The 23312-nt window shown below is 33.6% G+C and overlaps 1 protein-coding gene across 1 annotated transcript in view; it reads right to left on the reverse strand.

The window, feature by feature from the left end:
- The window catches only part of ADGRL3 (adhesion G protein-coupled receptor L3), a 561722-nt gene extending 558582 nt beyond the window's left edge, over positions 1-3140 (reverse strand). Inside the window, exon 1 of the mRNA XM_064286313.1 lies at positions 2912-3140. Within this exon, the coding sequence (XP_064142383.1) occupies positions 2912-3140 (229 nt within the window). The remainder of the gene's footprint in view (positions 1-2911) is intronic.
- Between the last annotated feature and the right edge of the window lie 20172 nt (positions 3141-23312).

Genomic DNA, 23312 nt, shown 5'->3' on the forward strand with positions numbered 1-23312 from the left:
AGCCATCACTATACTATATTACGGAGAAAAACGCAGAACGAAAGTCAAATTCATAAAGGAGACCAGGCTTACTGCACTGACGCAGACTAGAGGGATCCCCAGGACTACAGCCTTAAAATACCCTTTTAACCTGGAACTGAAGCCGCGCCCCGAGGTCACTTTTCAGCCAAGTAACAGATTGGCTTATAAAACAAACAATAACGCCCATGAGGAATGTGCTCCTTTAAACAATCAACAAGAAGAGACATAATGCTCAACATTTACCCAAAAATAAAGATAAGAAGTCAAGGAGGGGCAGGAAAACTGGGTGGATGAAAATGGGGCAGGCAGGGTGGAAATGGTGAGAGTGTTGCCACACTGAGGGGTTGTAACCAGTGTCACGAACAATTTTTATATGAATTGTTGAATGGGAATCTAATTTGCTGCAGAAACTTTCACCCAAAATGCAATAAAATGTTCAAAAAAAATGTTCAAAAGTTTACACTAAATACTGCCAAACGCATGGCAGAAACCATAATCAAATGATACAGAAAAATCTTATTAAACTATAAAAATTGGGGGAAGTTTAAATTCAGCCAATTTCATAGAAAAAGTTCTGTACGAAAAAAACCACACTGGAATAAACTAAATAATGTTAATTTTATATTGCCATTTAACAACATGAATAATGAAAAATAAAAGCATGATGATAACTTTGTAACAAGTGAAGCATGTTCTAGGAAAAAGTAAATACACTGATTCAGAGAATTTTAGGCTTGAAATTGTTTTGCAAAAGAGAAATCAGAAAAGCAAAAACTAAAATTCTTACAGAATGTTTAGAATACATTGTCCTTGAACTTTGGTAATAGGTAAGCATCCATTTTATATGCGTCTATGGAAGTATATGCACCTATTGACCACTCTGCTGCTTGTTACTACCACCACTGCTGCCCAACCATGACCACTGAGAAAGAACTGCTACTCTCATTTAAAAGATTATAGGCCATTGATTAAACCAGGTGACTTAGTGGACAGAGCCACTGTGAGTGCAGCGTTACTCACATACTGGATATTTCTATATGTCTGCAGTAATTGAAGAGTTAGGTTTAACTCTCACAGGTATCTTAAATCTCAAATAGATTTACAATGCACTGCCATCAGTCCTTGAACTGAACCAAAGTATCCCAACCTATTTTACCAGAGAATTCTGTAATGGGGTTTGGAAGATAAGTTCAGCTAATACAGTGGTGTTTCATTGTCCTTTGCCAGTATTTCTTGCATGTATAGTTTCTTAAAGAAATTAATGGATAAGAGGCGTGGCTGTGTTTTGTGACAAGACTTGATATTCATGGATCCCCCAGTCAAATGTTTCCCAGGCTTTTTCGGGTTGTAACACACAGAGAAAATTGTGAGTATACAGTACCCTGGGGGAAGTTAGAGGAGTACCATTCCCTGTGTGGAGTTTTGTAAGAGAAAAAAAAATAATAATAATAATATATATATATAATATTGCCTAAATATACATAATTACATAAAGAAAAATAAAATATCAAGTATTATGGAAAAGAATAAGAACTGGATTTTATGCAAATATGTAATGTTCTTTAGTGAAGCTTCAAGGGCTGATAATACATACACCACTTGCTAGCTGCATAGGCAATATTACAAATATATCACTTTCCAACATTTTCATAAGAAACTTAAGTTGTTTCTGTAACCATAACTTTTCCATCGTTTTATGCTTTAATGACTACACATAATCCCTAACAAAGATGTTTTAATGATAATCTCCTCAAAATCTCAATAGTCCCCACTAATGATTCCCCCCCAAAAAGCAGATAAACAGATATGTTAAAACTTAAGTATTAAAACCATTCAAATATTATAATAGTTGAAATTGTCACTAAATGTAATTTTAAGTTTCCTGTGATAATGCAGAAACACTTCAAACCAATAAACTTTTTTAAAATCAAATATTTCAAAGTAATGATCAGGCTTTAATCAGAACAGACATGCATTGTTAAAGTAACTGACCAGGATATCACTAAACAGAAACAGCAGCCAGAATGAGCTGACACACATGACAAATAGACACTCATGCATCAATTAATATTCAAAATACATTCTGCGAAATAAGGATGTTATATGATTAGGACATTTATATACAGTCAGTCCCAGGATTATGAAAGAGTTCTGTTCCTAAATCTGTCTTTAAATTGAATTTGGATGTAATTCAGGACAGTTAGGTATGATTCGTATCTAACAGCAGTTAATCAAATATTTTAGTATGTAGTATATAGTGTACCTTTCTATGCATAAAAAACATTAAATACTTCCAAACACACTAAAACATCTTTAGCACAGTAAGACAGTAATAATAATAATATTTTCATGTGCATCACAAAGTAGCGCCAGTTTGTCATATGAATCATTGTATGTACCTCAAATTTTGAATGTAATAGACTTTATGGAGGTTAGTTCATAACTATGGGTTGTATGTTAAATTGGCTGACCATAACCCAGGGATGATACAAAGTACAGTACAGTATATACATAAGCCAGTAACAGAGGTATTTATTATGACTATCAAAACATATGTATTTTAGGTTATACATGTACTGTACCATTATATGCCTGGCAGTGCAATTGCTTTGTATACAAGAGGCATGAGATACATGTGTTGCGTTCAGATAGCTGTTGCGATCAATACATCTGGTTACATCTGCTATGTCCCATTTTCTGATCAGGATTTCTGAACTCTATTATAACCTTAGGGGACCACGGATGTATATGCAGATGGACTTTGTCCAAATGAACATTATGCAGCACATGACTGTACAAGAGAACACATTCGGGGCACTGCCTGGGCCTGAGCCTCCCAGGAGCCCCTGTCCAGCCTCCCCCAGCCCGCTCTCCCCACCGCTGGCCGCACCTTGGGCTGCAATCTGTGATCCTTGGGGACCTGGACCGCGAACTCCTCTGGCAGCTCCACGGGGCCCTTGTCCTCGATGAGCAGTGGCGCGTTCTGCAGTTGGTTGCTGAAGGAGATGTCTGGGTGGTAGAGCACCTCCTGGGCCGCGCTCAGCACGTCGCGGTGGAGCAGCGAGGGCTGGATGTCGCTCATTGTGCTTGCCACCTGCGGGGACCGCAGGGCGCACCATCAGACCCTGCTCAGCTTAGGCCAGACTCATAGAAGCCCAGGTAGAGGCTATTCCCAAGGCTGCTCTCTGCTGCAGGCTATAGGTCGGGGACTCCAGCCACCCCAGATCCCATTAAGAAAACCCTAGGGCTGAGGAGACATCTCCTGGTCCGTGGTAAAATACCAATTAGGAAGCCTGGCCTTATTAAACACCATCTAATAAAGTAAAAAATACTTATCATGACCCCTAACAATAATTAGAAAATTAGACGTAATTACTGACATCGGAGTAAACTACCTGAAAAAACATATTATTTACATTTTCATAGAGTTCCACTATTGTGACAAAAATTTTTAAGACTACCAACTATATAAATGTAAACAAAAATATTGGTTCCTGAATCAAATTTTTATACAAAAAAGATTGATAAGGTAATATGTGAAGAAACTTAAGTTTCAGAGAGATTTGTTTATATGTCTGTTAATTCATTTTGTTTTGCTTTATTTTGTTTGGTCTACGATTGAGCTTACATGAATTGTTTTATATTCATTTACATGTTTTCAGTTCAATTAACAGTCTCTAAAGTTATTGTATTAAGATCTGTGATGGACATTAAGGTGAAAAGGGTATACATACATCTTTGCCATTTATATACACAGTGATTTTACTGACAAATGGTACAGATTACATAAATGAATAAGTATGGGAGACCAAGACAACAATGCGAAAATAAAATTGTACACATACATATATTTATTAATAATACACAAAATAGTCATACATTATATGCTATGAAAAACAGAGTGACTCAAGTGCAGATTTTTTTCTGGTGAACTGGTACATGAGGTTTACATTTCTTTACATTAATGCTACTAGTTTAATAAAAAAGAATGAAAATGAAAATGTACCTGCTAAAAGGGAATGAAAAGACTTTACAAGGAAAAAGATTTTGTTTTACACAATTATTTCTAACAGACCGTAATATGCAAGTTTAAAAACACTTTAATAATGCTATTTGAATAGCACTGAATAATCAGAAGAGAAACTAAAAACTAAAAATATCACCTTATACTGGAAGCTTATACAGCGGTGCTACAATCTGATACATAAAATGTGTTACCAAGATATATGTTTCCCTAAAGAATGAAAAAAAACAGCCGTTTCTCAATCACATGAAGCGATACAGACTTCATAGGAAAAAAAAAAAAAAACCATATTAAGATATGTTTAACAATCCACCTATGAGGAGAACGTTAAAAGGTTAAGTGTGATAAGTCTGAGACATCACCCTAAAACGATATTTTTACTTAAACTCATCATAATGTATGATTACAAAATATCTAGTCGAAAGGTAATTTAAATGTCATTTTGATATTCTGTGTGAATTAAAAAGGTGTTAAAGAAGGAAACAAGTTTTTAAGACCAAAAAAGTTGTGAAAATCAAAGTCTCTAGTAATTGCCTTCTTTGATGTTTTCTGGTGACACTTTTTTTGATCTTTTGGCTTCTAAAACTTCCCACTTCTCACTGTCCTAAATGACGATGTGACTACATTTTAAAATGGTTTTACATGAATACATATAGCTATGGTTTCATTAGCATCTTTGTAACTACTGTACGGAAGGAAATTAGCAAAAGGTTACCAAGGTATGTTTTCCTACAAATTTCAGTTATAATAAAGTTCAAAGAATTTACCCTCAGCCAAGTTAACATATATCTGGAGTGATGAAGAATGCACTTATTTGTTCAATCATTCAACAAATATTTTCTGAGTTCCCATTATGTGCCAGGTCCTCCTCTAGATGCTGGAGATTTTGGTGAAAAAACAGACCATGTATCTAGTTTAATTAATCATACGCACTCTAGTAAAAGAGACAGGGAATATAAAAATAGATAGATAAATATTAAAGAAACATATATAGGTATGAATGATAATACTGAAAATTTAAATAGGGTAATATGCAAAGGTTACCTTTCTAGAGTCTTTACAGAAGACCTGTCTATGGGGATAAAATTTTAAATGAGATCAGAAGTTGCTAGTTACACAAAAATCAGGAGTAAAAGCTTCCCAGCCTATTGAAAAAGTCTCAAGGCTGGAATCACCTTAGTCTGTTCAAGGAATAGCACTATGGCCAGTGTGGTTGTGCTGCAGGGAGCCAGGCAAGGAATGGTCTTGGATGAGGTTAGAGAAGTAAGCAATAGCCAGATCATAAGCTTTGTAAACCAGTATAAATGGTTTAGATTTTATTGTAAATTTAAGAGAAATCCACTAAAGGTCTTTAGCAGTGTAGTGTCAGGTATTTCTTCTTTTTAAAGATCACCCTCATTGTTGTGGCTAATAAAGGATAGAGCTGCAAAAGTGGAAGCGGGGAATCCAGTTAAGAGTCTGCTGCACTGTCCAGGAAAAACAGGCTGGTTTTAACCATGGCAGAAGTAATCGAGTTGGATGGATTCTAGACATGTTCTAGAATCAACAGAAGTTACATATGGATTCAATATAGGGATTTTTTACATTAAATAACATAATGAATGACAAGACCATTTAGTGAAATGGGGAAAATTGGGAAAGAAGTAGTTCTGGACATAAAAAACAACAATTCCTTTTAACAAGTTTAAGTTTGTATCTATACAGATTTCAAGAAGGCAATTGGTTATGAAATCTAGGTATTTCAGGAGAGGTCAAGCTTTTCTAGTGCCACGATGGGTTATTAATCTATAAGTATACTGACTTTTATAAGACATACATAAAATTTGCACAGTTATTGGACGAGGAGACCTAGTTTGCTGAAGTTCCTTCTCAGAGTACAGAGAAAGGTCCTCACTTGAGTCATACAAGCAATTGAAAGTGACGGTTTTTTCACAAAATGGTTGGAAAAACTTTCCACAACTCATTCCTCAGTACCCAGTTTCTGTAAATATCTTTTGCTAGTAGAATTTAATTCCCTTACTTTGCTAATGAAATAAATGCTACAATTCCTTCAGAAATCAAGGAAGGCATATATAAATCTCTATTCACATATGTTAAATGATATTGTTTCAATTCTTTATATGTAGTTGATAATTTTTGAGATGGCAAAGAGATAAAGAGAGTGAAAAGAGAAAAAGGAGACAGTAAAAAATGGAATGAAGAGAGGGAGGGAATAAAGTAGGGTCCTCAAATGGCTCTTAATCTGGTATCATTAATTTGCGACAATCAAGTATTCAGTTTAGGAGATAGAATACAACATTTGGGAAAGAAGGGTACGGGAGGAGAAGGAAAGGCATGGGAGTAAGTGCCTTTCAATGAACTAGAAACCAGTTTTTCCCAGGAGTCAATTTCCTGGATAGGCAGAGAAGGATAGCTTGTTTCAAAACTCATACACTGCAGAAAGACACATCATCTGAAAAATATAATACTGTCTGTATCTAAATGAAAGAATCTCAGCTTAAACAAGAAATAAAAACACACTCAAACAAGAACCAAAAAAAAATGAGTTTCCAGGAGATCTAGGATGAGTAGGCTTGATCAGGGAATAAAATGATCACATGGGTTCAAACTGAAGAATACAAAGTACAAGGAGGTTAAGTAGACTATATGTCTATAGTTCACCCTCTAACGTAGATTCACCACCTCTGTAAAAGGAATCCAGGGTCGCCAATCAGTGACAGCAAAAGTGGAGAGGCTGTTACATAGTCTACACGGGGAAGAGCTATTAGAACAGAGCCAAAATCTTAACTTTCTTTTTTTTTTTTTTTTAAAGGTTGTAGAGGTTACACTTAACATAATGCATGACTTCTAGAGAAATATTTATTTGAGTTATAAATGTAAATCTTATTTTCTTCCATAGGCTATTATAAAAATAAATTTTCAAGATAAACATCACAGTTATAAGTCTGGTATTCCATTAGAAGCCTGGAAGCTCAAGTCTGGAAAGAATCACACAATTCACATGTTTGATAATGCCCCTTAGACCATTTCCCAACCTCCACATAAAGTGACAGTGATAAAAAAACTCACTCTGTCCTGTGGCACTGAGTTTCATTTGAATTAACAAGTTCTTCCTCATGTGAGGAAGGTAATACCTATACCCTGGCATTCTCCATCCATGTGTCTAAATTCTATACAGAGAGGCCAAGAAAACAAATTAAGTTACTCTATAAAGGTACTTCTCCCGAGATATGTGAAGATAGCTGTCACATCCAAAATGCCTCTTTTCATCTCCAGATTCTTGGTGGGGGGAGGGGCTGTTTTTCTTTCAAACATGTTTCCAGCATGTTGTAGCATTAACTATAATTTGGAGACACCTCCCTCCCTCTTATCTGCCTCTCCCATCTCCATTTGAGACCACATTTTCAAACTCTTCTAAGCAATTCTGTTTCAAAGATAATTTGGGGTCTGGCACAAAAAGTGATAATAAGATCCACACATCTTCTTGTTCTTTTTTTCTACTATGCTTCAGAGGAAGAAACTCCAAACCTATCTCTTAAAAATTTGCATACCTGTTTAAGACTTCATTTGGAAAAAAAAAAAAAAGCGGGGGTATTCACTATGTTTTTTTTTTTTAAGTTTGAGTTGCCTTAATATTTAATACTCATCATAATTATTGTAAGAGTTATTGCTATATCCCAATCTTCCCCACAGTCACTTGACATTCAGATATTTTTACTATTTAAACAGTCTGATTCTGCTTCTTAGGTGAGCAAACATGAAATACGAAAATTAGTATTTCACTACCTCCTGAAGTGATCAACATATTTACCCCACATTTATGTATAGCCTTCCAAACTCTAAAGGTCATCAGGACATCAGAGTTCCTGAATATTGGTTGAGGGTGGATATGACCCAAAAAGTTAAAAAAGGAAATATGAGTATTCAAGCATTCAAGTATCTGTGATGGCACCAGTGTTTTAATATTACCTGTGAACCACATAATTAAAAAAGTTGCTGTTAGCTGCCCTCAATCTCTGACAAGGTGACCCCATGCCTTTCTTCTGAGATGCCTCTGGGTGGATTCAAACCACCAATCTTCCAATTAGCTGCCAAGTGCTTAAGCATTTGTGCCATCAACTAATTTTCTCCTAAACATACAAGCCTAATTCACTGTTCAAATTATCCTCCCTAGTAGGAAATTCTTTCCACTACTGCTCAGCCTTTCCAAATTTTATCCATTTCTAGTGTCATTCATCCCATAATTTTTCCAACTACCTTTACATCACTGAACTCCTGAAATGAACACTATATATAGTCACCATTGAATCTCACACTACATACAGTCTATTCACTAACAAAATTAAAATTTTGTGTTTCTTTATTTCCAAGGTTTAGACAAACACAATATTGTTTTCTTCTCCAAATGGAGTATTTTTTTTTTAATTCTACCTCCTTTACTTTATAATAGTCTAACTTACTCTTTATATATGCTGTTTCGGTTGTTCCGTCTCATTTAAATCAAAGGCCTGCATAGTAAGATAAGAATTCAGCAGGTTATAAAAACTCCCTTGGAAAAGCTTAGACTCTATGGTTAAGTGATTTTGATTTGAATTCCTCTTCTATCAATGACTTGAAATGTGTCATTTCATCATTAGATTGACCACAGTGACTCTATTTTCTCATCTTAAAATCACTGCTACTACCACCTATGTCTCATTGGGCTGTTATGAGTATTAAGTGAGCTATTGTGTGTGGAAGTGTTCAGTTAACTGCAAAGTGATGTCTGAATGCTACAAATTATATTAAAATAGTTATAACAGCAAATGGTTGATACCGAATGTGAATCTAACTTCAGTGTAACATATATATAAATACCTTCAGATAGACAGACAAAGAGAGACAAAGAGGGCTATGCTCTTCTTTCATTTTCTTTCAAGTAAGAAAAAGCACATTTTTCAAAGTTGTTTCATTATGCATACCTGGAAGGATCTATCTCTTGCCCAGCACTTCCATTTTGGCCATACAAAAAGATTACTTTCCCGATTTCTCCCTAAAGTGTATGCAGCGGTTACATAATTTCTTTATCAGCAAGGTAGTAATCTCTAACAATAGTCATAAAAGTCCCAATTCAAGCACCTGACTAGGGATGCCACCAAGTAGAAATTACAACATGGAAGTTCTAACACAGAGAGAAAAATCTGATTCAATTCTGGGTCTTATAAAAAAAAAGGCTCAACAGCGATAAATTGTCCACCTGTGTATAATGAAACAACTTTCATAGTACAGCTGGATATTATTCAGTTTAATTCAACAGGCTCATTTATTAGACTGAATTGTTTCATGAATTGTTGGTATGGCCTATGTGGGTAAGCAATTTTCCCTACAGAGTAGGTAGAGTAGGTTCCTCACTCTTATTTCCAAACAGCGCTTGTTAAAATAAAACAAAACATATTTATTGCTATACTTTCACAATAAGGCTAAGTAACCAAGTTACAAAAGCTATGTAAGACATGCTGAGTATAGTGGAAGACTCAAACATTTGTTAGAATAAAGCTAAAGGTCAACAATGTGTAGTGTTAAAAAATAAAAGAATCAGCTCGTAAGATTACTTTTTAGATGGCTTTCAAATCTGGCATCTTTCATGTGCTAAAAATAGAGGGTAAAACTGTGGCCTATTAATTGTAATGGCTGCCTAAATTGTAATATTGTAATGTAAACACCTCATAAAAACTTGTGAACATGAATAAGCAGGTAGTAAGTTTAGTGCCAATTGACTTCACGGCACTGGGTTTGGTTTGGTTTGGTAATATGGCTTCTAACTAAAAGATTATGTTTTTTTCCAATCAAATTCTATAAAATATATATTACATATCTTATTCATCAGATGAGTGGTAAGTAATAGTAAGTTTATGTTTTTTAATTAAAAACACCTGCATCTTTGCAAACATAATTCAGCGTAAAAAATATATACATATATAAAATTTCAGAATTTATTATTTGAATAATACTGATCTTCTTCTTCTTTGTTTTTCTCTATTTTCTTCTTCAAGATTATGAGTTTTTTAATAGTATGGAAGCTATGCTTTTAGAACGTTGTCAAGTAAATCCTTTCTTTTAAAATCTTTACAACTATGGTAAGGGTGCACTCTTTGTTAATCACACTGATGGCGATCTGTCTTGTTAGTGAGTTCCGTCTCTCTATCCTAAGTTAATCATAACTGGCATCTCTAAGGATAGGTGAGAAGAATAACTTTTTTTCCTATCTTCTTCTGGTAATAGATTTTTACCAGCTACTTGCCCTTTCCCCCTCCCCCAACAAAATGAATGTCTAAAGGCTGGTTCCAAACAAAACAGATATATTAACAGGTTTAAAATATCAAAATGATCAGTTATGTTGTGTTGGTGTTATATACATAGTGTGTGAGTGTGTGGTTGTTATCGGACACTTACCTGTAAAAACAAACATGGTAAGCTTTTTTTTTTTTTTTTTTCCCCAATCTTTCTGTAGAGGCACAACATAAAGCCAGCCTCTTAACAATAACTACAGCCTGTAGCCTATAATAAACCTGGGCTATCACAGTTATTCCAACCGGCCTGAGCTATTGTGACTAATCTAAAAGGCCTCCTTTTAAGCAAATGTGCATTGCTCCCTGGAGAAAGACCATCATACCAGCCTATTCCTTTGAATTTTATTATTACCTGTCTTCATTATTAAATCATGTGCCCTTAAGGTATGTACATACGTTTCACCAATTTCACCATCAAATGAAAAAAAGAATCACTGCTAAACAGTCACCACCATTGATGCTTTTGAGTAATGATGTTGGTGAAGAATACTAAATATACCATCGGCTGCCAAAAGAGCAAACAAATCTGTCTTGGAAAAAGTACAGGCAGAATGCTTATTAGCAGTGAGGATGGCAAGAATTCGTCTCACATACTTTGGACATGTTATCAAGAGGGACCAGTCCCTGGAGAAGGACATCATGCTTGGTCAAGTAGAGGGTCAGTGAAAAAGAGGAAGACTCTCAAGCAGATGAATTGACACCGCCTGCAACAATGAGCTCAAGCATAACAACGATCCTGAGGATGGCACAGGACCGGGCTGTTTCATTCTGTTCTACATAGAATAGCTATGTGTCTGAACAGACTTGATGGTACCTAACAGATACAACATTGTTGATTTGTAAATGAAACTACAGTAAAAAATAGTTGCTATCTAATTCCGGTAGTGTCTATGATTACTACTTTTATGGTATTGCTAACAGCTTGGGAGGAGTAGTTATGTGTGAAAGCAGACTGTTTGTTCTTTTTATAAAAACAGAGGATTTTTTTTTTTTTAACCTGCATGATCTAATCATGCCTGGATCTTTTTTTCCTATTATCATCTGTTCTAACACAACAGCAAAAACAATCTGTTTTATAGTTATCTGAGTTCAAGTAAAAGAATGAGACATTATAAAATGCTATTTTAATTTTGCGTGTTTTTATCTTTGCATTTAATCAAAACAAAGGTTTCTCTAATTTAACTCATGAATTTATCTCCTTTAACTTCACATGAAACTAATGATATCAAGGTAAGGGTATATCTGTCATTCACTATTCAATTTCTTCTAACTTTGGAAGAATAGTGAAAACAGGAAATTTGACTGGGCTGATGGCCTAATTAAAAGTGACAGACTTGCACTCTGAATAGCTTTTCAGCACCCTTTCAGTTTTTTTTTTTTTTTTTTCTGAATGCTGATCTAAGCTTAAAATGTTCATTAGTAACTCATTAAAGACTTAGTTACAGTCCAGTGGGTGAGTCCTGAATATAATGATGGCATGTGTATACAAATGTGTAGACTCATAATTAGAGGAACTGTCACATTTTGGGATTAAGAATATACAATGCAGTCTTTGAAAAACACTATGGAAAGTAAGTGACCCCAAGATAGTGCTGTATTTAAAATTCTGCTTACTATCCAGATCATTTGTTTTTTAGTCCTAATTCCTAAAGGTATGTTTTAATGATGCCCTTTTTCCAAGGATTAAACATGTGAGGCATTTTGTTAGGACCTTTATATACCATATTTAATCCTTGTATTCTAACAAAGCAAGCATCATTACCCCTTCAACAAATAAGGTAACTGGGATTCTAATTGGGTAAGGTCACATTTCTTGGAAGTAATAGAAATGGAATTAGACTCTAAGGCTTGAGATCTTTCGACTTCTTTCAACAGGGCCAGACAAGTTGAGATTCTAAAACAGTTTAGGATTGGATACTACTGTAAATTTCAGTTTCTAGGCATGTAAGCATTCTGTCTAAATATGTTGAAATCATCCTCCATTCATGGTTCCTTAAAACTGTTAGGGCTGTTCAATATCAATATTTATAAATCATTCATTATCTTTATTTGGCTCTCTACTAAACCTTTCTCCCCTAAATAATATTTTCACACCAGATAAGCCCATTGGGCTAAAATAATTGAAGTCTGCTATGATCCTTACCATATAAAACCTTAGGTTATCTTCTAATTCCCATCTTTAATAATATTGTTTAAAGTTGTGATATAAATAAGTCCAGAGAGCAGAAAAACAAAGTCTATAGAGACAAAATAAAAACACAGTATTTACTTTTTAATATATGAAAATATAAATAAGAGGATTCCAAAATATGAAAGCAAAAGAATTCAGAACAGACCAAAACCAGGAAATTTTTTAGCTACCAAGATTGGTTATTATGAATAATGTTGCCATGAAAATGTGTGTACACGATTTTTGACAGACATGTTTTCATATCTCTTGGGTACACATGTAGGAATGGAATTGTTTAGTCATATGGCAACTCCTATTTAGCATTTTGAAGAACTGTTAAACAGTTCCAAGTGGCTACACAGTTGAACATTTCTAATAGCAATATGAGGGTTCCAATTTCTCCACACACTTGCCAACACTTATTATTGTCTCCTTTACAAAAAAAAAAAAAATGGAATCCATCCAAATGTCGATCAAATGATGAATGGGTAAATATAATGTGGTACTTTTCATAGAATAGAGTATTATTTAGAAATTAAAAAAAAAAAAAGAAGAAAGTACTGATACATGCTACAACAAAGATGAATCTTGAAAATACCATGCTAGGTGAAAGAAGGGAATCACAAAAAATCACATATTGAGTAATTACATTTACATGAAATGTCCAAAATATGAAATCCATTGCCCATTGGCAGGGGCAAGAGGGAAGGGGCAACTGGGATAGACTACTAATGGATAGGTATCTTCGGAGGTGTTGAAAATGTTCTAAAATTAGATTGTGGTGATGTTTGCACAACTACAAATCAACTACAGAATGATATACTTAAATGGATGAAGTTTACATGTGAAATATATCTCAATAATACTGTAAAAAACTTCATTATACATTAATGAAAAAGAAGATATTACTGCATTTAATGTAGTTAAAAAATAACCACATGATGTTGTTGGTAATTGAATGTCTTCTTTCTTAATCTCAAGAAAACTGTTTTTCAGACTACCTTGAGCAATAAGATTGAGTTTTCTTTAGTGGCAACAGGAAGAGAAGTAATGTGCACTACTTCCAAGTATGTCCATAGAACCTCCACCATGTTCCTTCCTTCTTCTTATGTACTCAGATGGGTGATGACGGTCAGAATGACTTTGAAGTCTTTTGCCATTAGACTGGGCCTCTGAATAACTCTGTGGTGCAGAAGAACACACCACTCCACAACACACACATTCTGACCAGAAACTCCTACCCGCTTGCACTGTTGTTGAACATGAAAAAATTTTGTTTAAAAAAAAAAAAAAACCTGTTGCCATCGGGTTGATTCCAACTCATAGCAACCCTATAGGGCAGAGTAGAACTGCCCCACAGGGTTTCCAAGGAGCAGATGGTGAATTCAAACTGCCAGCCTTTTGGTTAGCAGCCAAACGCTTAACCACTATGCAACCAGGGCTCCAATTTTGTTAAGGCCATTATTAATTTTGAAACCTATTGTCAGCAGATTCCAGTTTATCCTATTCAATACATGGCTCAAGTATGGAGATTAAGTTAGATTACTCAAAGAAATCTTCTTCCAGAAGTTTTATACTACATAATCTGAAACTCACTCTCTCTGTCTCTGTAACTTGATCTCTTTCCTATTTGACAACGTTTTATCCCAGATATTTGTTTTTCTCAGGTTCCATTCCTACCACTTTGCAAAAACAAACATATAAACTACAGTGTTATTTCAGGGGGTCTCATTTTCTCCAACTGATCAGTTTGTCTACTTCTGGGATTTTATCTTCAATCACTATATTTTTGTAATATATAGTTTATGTTTAGTTGAATAAGTACTTTCTTAATATTCTTTTCAATTGTTTTAATAATTGCCTTGCTTAAGATTCAATATGTATTTTAAAATACTTTTTTTGAGTTTCTACCTAGAAAGGTTTACACTAGTATTCTGAATCCAGTTGTATAAAACTTCCTAAAAACTAATTTGGAATTATTTGACTTTACCATAATCGGTCTTTTCATCCAGAAACAAAGAATATTGCTCCACATATGTGATTGCCAGTAAAATTTAAGAGTTTTCTTCTATTAGGTTTCATGCAATTCTTGTTAAGATATTTCCTGAGTAATTTACAATTTTCAATGCTGTTTTTGACTAGAATCATATATGCCTGTTTTAAGCATACATCTGAACTCAAAGGACCATTTTAATTTCTTGAATATATCATCACAGACCCTACAGATAATAATTGTACCTTAATATCTGAATATGTACTCTTCTTATTATGATCTATTTATTAATGTTAGAGCTAAAACTTTTTGATTTGTTTTAATCAGATTGTAGCAATAAAAAGGAAGCTTGTCTTCAGCAACTTGAAAGATTAGATAAGAACCTTAGAAGACAGTGAGTTTATGTTAATACGAGAGGAGCAACTAAGAAAACGAGGGTGAGAATGATTGCACAACTCGAAGACTGTAATCAATGTCACTGAATTGTACATGTAGAAATGGTTGAATTGGTATATGTTTTTCTGTATACATTCTCAACGACAAAATAAAATTTTTTAAAAATAAGGTTGTCTTGATCATTTATTATCACTCATTTTTTGATAGTAATTTATTATCCTATTAAGGAATTAGTCTTTTACTTTTCATTCCCCAGGGGATTTTATCTAGGAGTACAGCAAAGACTCAAAATTTATATACACGCATGTTCTTTGCAGCAATATCAGTAACAGCAAAATATGATATTAAACATTGAGCCATCAAAATTTGGTTAGATAAATCATGGTACCTTGATATGATGCAATATTAATGTCTTTTTTAATTTAATGAGAGTAAGAAATACATACGATTCAATGTTAATTTAAAAAGAGGATAATAAATTTCATTCCTAACATTATTCTGATTTTGTTTAAAATATGTGTACACATGCATGACTACAAGAAAAGCAAGCATTAAGAGTAATTATATCACTGAGTCATGGGATTGTGGGTGATTTTTTTTTTCTTAAATTTGCTTTCTGATTTACAATTTCCATAAGGAAAATTATTTTGACGATAAAGTATGTTATAGCGGTGATGAGTAACAGAGAAATGTATGAAATTATGCTCTTTTACTTTACTAGTAAGCTACAAACTTAAGGACGTTCAAATGATCACAAACTATAATAATATGTATACCAAAAGCAAACCAAAACTGTTACCATTTAGTTCAATTCTGACTTATAGCAACTCTATCGGAGAAGGTAGAACTACCCCATAGGGTTTCCAAGGACTGTGCCACCGGGGGTCTAATAATATGTATAGATGAAATAAACACAGAAAGCTATTGAATGACATCGCGAGCACCTACTTTGTATGAAGACTTGTATCTATTACTTTTTTAAGTACAACTAACTTATTTCTCTTGCAAATCCTTAACTAGAGTAGCTTGTTTAAGCAAATCCTTCATATTTTTCTTTTGGGGGAGGGTAAGAATGCAAAACTATATTTAAAGAAACTAATTTTTGTTATGAAATATGAAAATACAGATTCAAATAAAACCAAAATGTGATTATTAACAAAATTCAAACAGTTTACTCTCAATCTATTAATTAAAAATCTGAAAAAGTAAAGAAAAAATCAACCTTATTTTTCAGTAAGGCCTTGTTCCTAAACTGTCAAACTTAAACAGATTATAACACAATATGTAATTTCTAAGTGACATGACCAATCAATGAGACTGTTTCCCATAGCATCTGAATATTCTGACTGACTATTAAGGACTCATTTGCCAATCAGAATTACAGGAATAAACACATGAAAAATATATTGTGGCTACTTATATGAGATTATAAAAGCTAGAGCACCATTACACTGAGAATGAAAGTAAATACATGATTTAGAGATCCAAAGAAGAGAAAATAATAAATTATGACTTATCGTATATTCCAAAAGCAGAACACTATTTCAAAATTCATTCAACATCAGGTATACAACAACTATCCTATGGCAGGCACAGTCTACCAAGGCCAGGAAATATAAAAATAAGATAAAATTGCAAACCCTCAAATAGTCACTATATATAATCTGAAATTAAGAAAATGGTATTTTACTTTCAAGGTTTTCACATGATACTCATATACTATCACTACAACAAAACTCACGTACAATACATCTTATAAGTGAGAAGGTAAAATAAAATTATTTTTCAATGCTAACCTGAATACAAATTTATAGGGAAGATTTTTAAACAAACTCTTACAGAGACAAAGTAAACCTATTAGCATGACTATTTTTAGTTTATACTGTGATATTAGAGTTTGAGTAGTTAACTGTAAGTAACTCAGCATCAAGCAGTAAGCTTGTGAATGGTGTTGGATGTGTTAGTAATTGCATAGTAATACTATGACAAAAATGTTTCTGTATAACATAAATGATCACAAAAATAGTGATATTACTGCAGATATTACAAATTATCTAGGCTGACAAACACTACAAATATTTCAATGATGATTACTCACTAAAAATACAAAGTTAAGCAGAGATTAGAGGTCAACCTAACTCAAAACTAATAAACGCATCTTCATAAAAAGAAGTATATGGTAAAATGCTATGTAGTAAAATGTAAGTTTTGCACTTTCTCAAGCTTAATATCTTATTAGAAGTTAAAAGAAATATGGATATTATTTTAAATCACTGATATATTCAGTAGTGTTCTAACTGTAAAAATACATGTATAATAAGATGCAAATTACATAAAAACATATAAGGACTAAATATTCATGTGTCTAACCATTGTTTATATCTATTAACTACTATGTATTACAAGTAACTACTTGAACATAGCAAAAAGAATTTCAGCCAGTACAGCCCATGAATATAAATATAGATGCATCTTTAATAATAATACAAAATAGGCTTGTAGAGCAAAGTATGCCTATGGTGGATATGGATTTTTTTTTTTTTCTGTGAAGTTACCTTAAAAAAAAAAAAAAAGGAAATTTCCAATGATCCTGCTCATAACTTTTCAATTGGGACCCAGTTTACAAGAGAAGTTTAATTAAGATGAGATATAGTTATAATATCTGAGCACCCCAAACACCTTCCCAACTTCCAATCCATCCGGGCTTGGAATGAAGTTATCTGAGCACCCCAAACACCTTCCCAACTTCCAATCCATCCGGGCTTGGAATGAAGTGCCTCCCAGGACTAGATCTTCTAGCCCAGGATCCCACATTGAACTTTGATAGTCCTCTATTGACAGTCAACATGAGCCCCAGGTGGCTACCTTATCACTGAGTTATTGTTCTCCAATTCTCTTCTTTTCCCCTGTTCCCAACTACATCAGTAGAACAAAGAAGATTCTTTATCTTCACAAAACACTACATTTGTTCACAGCAAAGAACTGGCCAAGCTGCTTCTCTTCTGCCAGGTTTCACTGCATTATAGATAAGGGTTTTATGGCTCTATGTGAAGGGGGCACAGTCATGGAAAACAGAGAAACAGACATGCAGAAGCACACAGAGACATAAAGTATGGACAGGTAAACATAGAACCAGACACATTTCCTTATTAAAAAAAATTGTATATATGCAATGTTGATGTACTGATTAATTTTGTTTTCTTACATGAAACCTTAACCAGACTTTCTAAGACGATGTAGAAGATTGGTCAATTAATGTGAATACTATTAGGAATTAATTCTTTAGTTCAATTTCTATTTTAATCTATGCAGGAGGCATGCACAAAGGCAATACTGAAGTATATACTACCAACTGAAAGAGTGATAAATTTGGTTTGAAAATTTTGTTTAGTTACTAGTGTTCTGAAATTTCTGACAAAACTTGAAAACTGAGATTCAAGTAGAAAAACATTTTTCTTTCAATTCTCAGGATGAGAATAAAGAAAATGATGCATTTTCCTTAATCATCAAAGGTATATCTATGTTTCAAGGTAAGTTAAGGGATGGGAAAAAAAAAAAATCTCCTGAACATTCGCCAAATGCCAGGTATTGTGTTAGAAGTTATACGTATATTATCCCATTCATTTATTAAAATAACCCTGCAGGGATTAAATTTTGAATCTTCCAGATGAAAAGTAGGCTTACAAATTTTTAGGTTACTGTAAGCTTCTTAAAGGAAAGAGTCTGTATTTTTCACTACCATATCCTTAGCCACCAGCACGGCTTTCTGGCACACAGTAGGTGATGAATGGTATTTACTGACTAATGTATCAAGCAATAGGGTTACATAGCTGGTAGACTGCAAAGCTGGAATTTTAATTCAGGTGTGTCAGACTTCAAAGACCAGTTTCTCTAGAATTTGTGTCCAGAATTTGGAAGAGGCAGGTGATCAGTGTTTCCACCTCTCCTGTTCCTAAATAATTGGGATAATGTAGATGGGATTCTTTAGGGAAGAATGGCCTTCATGGGAATTGGATACGTACTGGCAGTTAAGACCGGAGCTCAAAAAGACAGCTCCTCGATTTTAAAACCCCACTGTATCACTTGGGTGGTATCACTTAGTAGCTGTGTAACCTCAGTCAAGTTACTTTATCACTCAATGCCTCAATGCCTTTACCTATACAATGGTAATAACAATAATGAATAATAATAATAAACTGATAATATTGTTGTGAGGATTAATTGAACTAAAGTTTATGGCTATAAAATAATTAGCCATCATTATTATTTGCACTGGATGAAGAGGTAGCAATTAAAATCAGTCCTTAGAAAAAATGAATTTTCAATGGCCAGGGATGAAATAAAGTCAGACATCTCAACAGCATGTAGGCAAAAAGATGTCATCAGGGAGTTTATGGAAACAGGCCTACTTCTATAACTGTGATATCCATTTTCACTCAGTCATCTAAAGCTTCAAGTTGTGCAGTATTCCTTTAAGCCAGGATCTGTGGAAACTCTAAAAATTCCTATCCTATTATATTTCACATTTCATCAAAGGTATATACATTCCTCTATTTAGAACAAGTTAGATTCCAAAAGGGTGTTGAAAAAGTCTTTCATTCACAAGTCAGAAGTAGTATCCTAAATGCAACAAAGAAGGCCTTCTCTACAAGGCAGGTAAAACTGATTTGCATTTTCTCTACTGCAAAGTTTTAAAATATCTATGAGGCATAAAAAGGTCAAAATTTATAAGTAGAGAGCTTATATATTCTTTAGCCTGATATGCTTCAAACTGCCAGATAATATTAAGTAGTTCACATAATACAAAAATAATTACTTAAGTTGTTAGCCAAAAATATTATATATACCAAGTAAATCTTTTATGTGACCTATCATATTACAGGTTTAAAAATACTTGTCAGAATTACTTGGAGAAATTTTTTCTGTCTACATGTGTATGCATTTAATACAGCCTTCCAGACTCCAACCCAAAGCCCACATTCTATGAGTCAGCCATGCCTGGGGCCATTTAAAATACATAAAAAAAAACAAAATAAAAAAGACAACAATTTTGGGGAACTAGAAATTCCAATCTGAAGACAGGTGTGTCTTTCTTACAGTATCCTTTTCTTCTATCTTTAACTTACATTTCTCTAAAAAAGGTTACTTTAGACTGAACTTTTGAACATGAATTGTGTATGTATGTAGGTTTAAGGTAGGTATTTTTCTAAAATTAAAAAATTGAATCACCTTTAGGTATACTGACTGATAAGGAAAGCACTTGTTGACAGTGACAATTCTTCCATTGACACTAATCAAAAAATGTTGTATATGTCCAAGCATGTGAGTGTGTAAGTGCTGCATCAGTATATTAAGGAAACATTTAGAAATTTTAGTAAAATTTACATTGTCTACACTAGACAATCGAATAAGTATGATTTTATTTAATTTTTAAATCATTTTTAAAGTCACAAGCTTATAGTGGCTTAAATCATTAAATCACTAGAAGTGCATTAAATCACTATAAGAAAATGTTAAAGGAAACAAAAGTGGTTTTTTTTGTTGTTTTTTTTTTCCAGTTTTCATAATAACAATGAATGCAATTCAAGTTGAAACTGAGGACCATGGGCCAAATTCAGAATTGTGTCATTAATGAACTACAATAGGTTTCAGTAGTCAATATTACAGCCAAAGTGAGCTAAAGAGGCTAACAATTCATTTCAGTTGCTTTTTACACTATGCTAGTCTGAGGCCTCCTAAGCAGTGGCAAATATAGCTGTGTCCCTTTTTCTTTACTGTAACTACCATCAACATATGAGAGAGTGACTACATTATGCATTCAAATCTTAGTGCAAAACCAATGATAATTAGAAGAAAACTTTAAATTGTGAAGGGATACGTGTACAGTTTCTTTATTGTGCAGTTTTTAGAAAGATTCGATGAATATTACACTAAATTGTAGACTATATATGTCTGGTTTTCTTATTGAATTAGAGATTTTATAAAATTTGTAAAGAGCCATTATTTTTAAAATATTATATTTGTGTTGCAAACATCAAGATGAGTAAATGAACAAAGTAAGTATACAAGTCCATTATGAATGTTAGCATATTTCAGTAAAACAACCTTTGTCTGAAAAGTCAAAAAAAATGTGCATATTATTTTTTGTTGTTTTTTAATGTTTTGTGCTCTAAAAGCTATATGACAGAAATCATTTTCCTTCAGTAAATTATATTTTGCACTCTGTGCATTAAAGATTGTACAGAGAAGAAAATACTCAGGTAAAAAAAAAAATGATTACCTGGTTTTAGAAGGCAGGTTTGTCATAATTTTCTTTCAAATGTACGTATTCATTACACTAAAAACTACTTTGAACTACAAAAATGTAAGCCAACAAATTCATAATTACATAATTAATGATTCAGCAGATTTTCCATAGTGTAGTAAACACAAATAATTAAATATGCAGGAGCTCTTAAAAAAAAAAGAAAAAAAATGGTTCTACGTATATTTCAACAGGCGTTTTAAAAAAGTTGTCTCAAAGTCATTTATTTTATTTTAGCTTACTAATGCATAAGCTGCAAAATCTCAAGGCAAAGATTTGGAAGAAAGGGCCTAGTGTGAATAAGTGAGACAACTTTAAGCGTCATGCAGAAATCTAATTAAAGGTCTTACCGTGAATTATTGGTGCTGAGAGCATCATGAAGACTAGTAGCTGTGATGGCCACATGGCTGTACACTCAGACGTAGGAGTCCCTCAAGAGTGAGTTTTTCAAATGTGAAATGAAATAAGTGTCCTTCTGGTTCCTCTTCTGTACTTCAAGACAGACGATTTAAAAAAAAAAAAAAACTCCAAAAGAAAAAAAAGACTTCAAAAACAGAAACACCAATATCCACAATTTGAAACCTGCAAACAAGGAAAAACAATTGATTATCAAATGCAGTTATTCTTATCATAATTCACTGAAAGATTACAAGTAAAACAAATTATTTTTGCATTTACTTCCATAGTATTTACTACCTAGAACCAAAATGGACTGAAATAAACAATTCATTCTCATTAGACCAAATTAATTTAAATATAATGATTTTACTCAGCATACTTTGTGTGGACATTTTTCATGAATTATAATTTCTACAAACACTGGAAAAGTAAAAAAAAAAAATTATTCATCATTATTACCATGGATACATTTGAAACAACAAAAAAAGGCTAAATATATGTTTCAAAATTTCATTTTGGTCCCTATTATTCATTAAGACATTATTCTAAGTATTAACTACCATACAGTTCCAAGTATCTTGGTATTTCTGCGAACATCATAAATTTATGTTTATAAAAGATGATCTTTAGTTTGATAATCTAAAACTTCACTATAGCAAATTATTGACAAAATCACAATTTAGACTCCTGTTGCAGTCTAGTCGATTTTGATTCATAGCGACTCTGTAAGAAGAAGTAGAGCTGCCCTACAGGGCTTCCAATGCTGTAATCTTTAGGGAAACAGATTGCCACAATCTTTCTCCCACAGAGCAGGCTGGTGGGTTCAGTTAGCAGCAGAGCCCTTAACCACTGTACCACCAGAGCTCCTCTCACAATTTAGTACAGCTAAAATCCACAATTGGTCTGCAGTTTGTCATCTTCTCGTAGCTTGTGTGTTGCTGTGACGCTGGAAGCTATGGCACAGGTATTTCAAATACCAGTATAGTCACCCATGGTGGACAGGTTGCAGCGGAGCTTCCAGACTAAGACAGACTAGGAAGAATAACTGGCAGTGTATTTAAACAAAAAAATTGGCCATTGAAAACCTTATGAATAGCAGCAGAACATTGTCTGATATAGTGCCTGAAAATGAGCCCTTCAGGTTGGAAGGCACTCAAAATATGACTGAGGAAGAACTGCCTTCTCAAATAAGGGTCAACCTCAATGACGTGGCTGGAATAAAGCTTTCTGATCTTCATTTTCTGATGTGGAATGACTTAAAATGAGAAGAAACAGGTGCAAACATCCATTAATAATGGAAACGTGGAATGTGTGAAGTATCAATCTAGGAAAATTGGAAGTCATCAAAAATGAAATGGAAAACATAAAGATTGCGATCCTAGATATTAGTGAGCTGAAATGGACCGGTATTGGCCATTTTGAATCGGACAAACATATAGTCTACTATGCCAGGAATGACAAATTGAAGAGAAATGGCATCACATTAATCATCAAAAAGAACATTTCAATATCTATCTTGAAGTATAACACTGTCAGTGGTAGGATAATATCCACATATCTACAAGGAAAAGCAGTTAATAAGACTATTAATCAAATTTATGCACCAACCACTAACGCAAAAGATGAAGGATTTGAAGATTTTTAACTTCCACAGTTTGAAATTGATCAAACATGCA

This window comes from Loxodonta africana, chromosome 5 (genome assembly GCF_030014295.1).
Source record: "Loxodonta africana isolate mLoxAfr1 chromosome 5, mLoxAfr1.hap2, whole genome shotgun sequence".
NCBI classification, from domain to species: domain Eukaryota; kingdom Metazoa; phylum Chordata; class Mammalia; order Proboscidea; family Elephantidae; genus Loxodonta; species Loxodonta africana.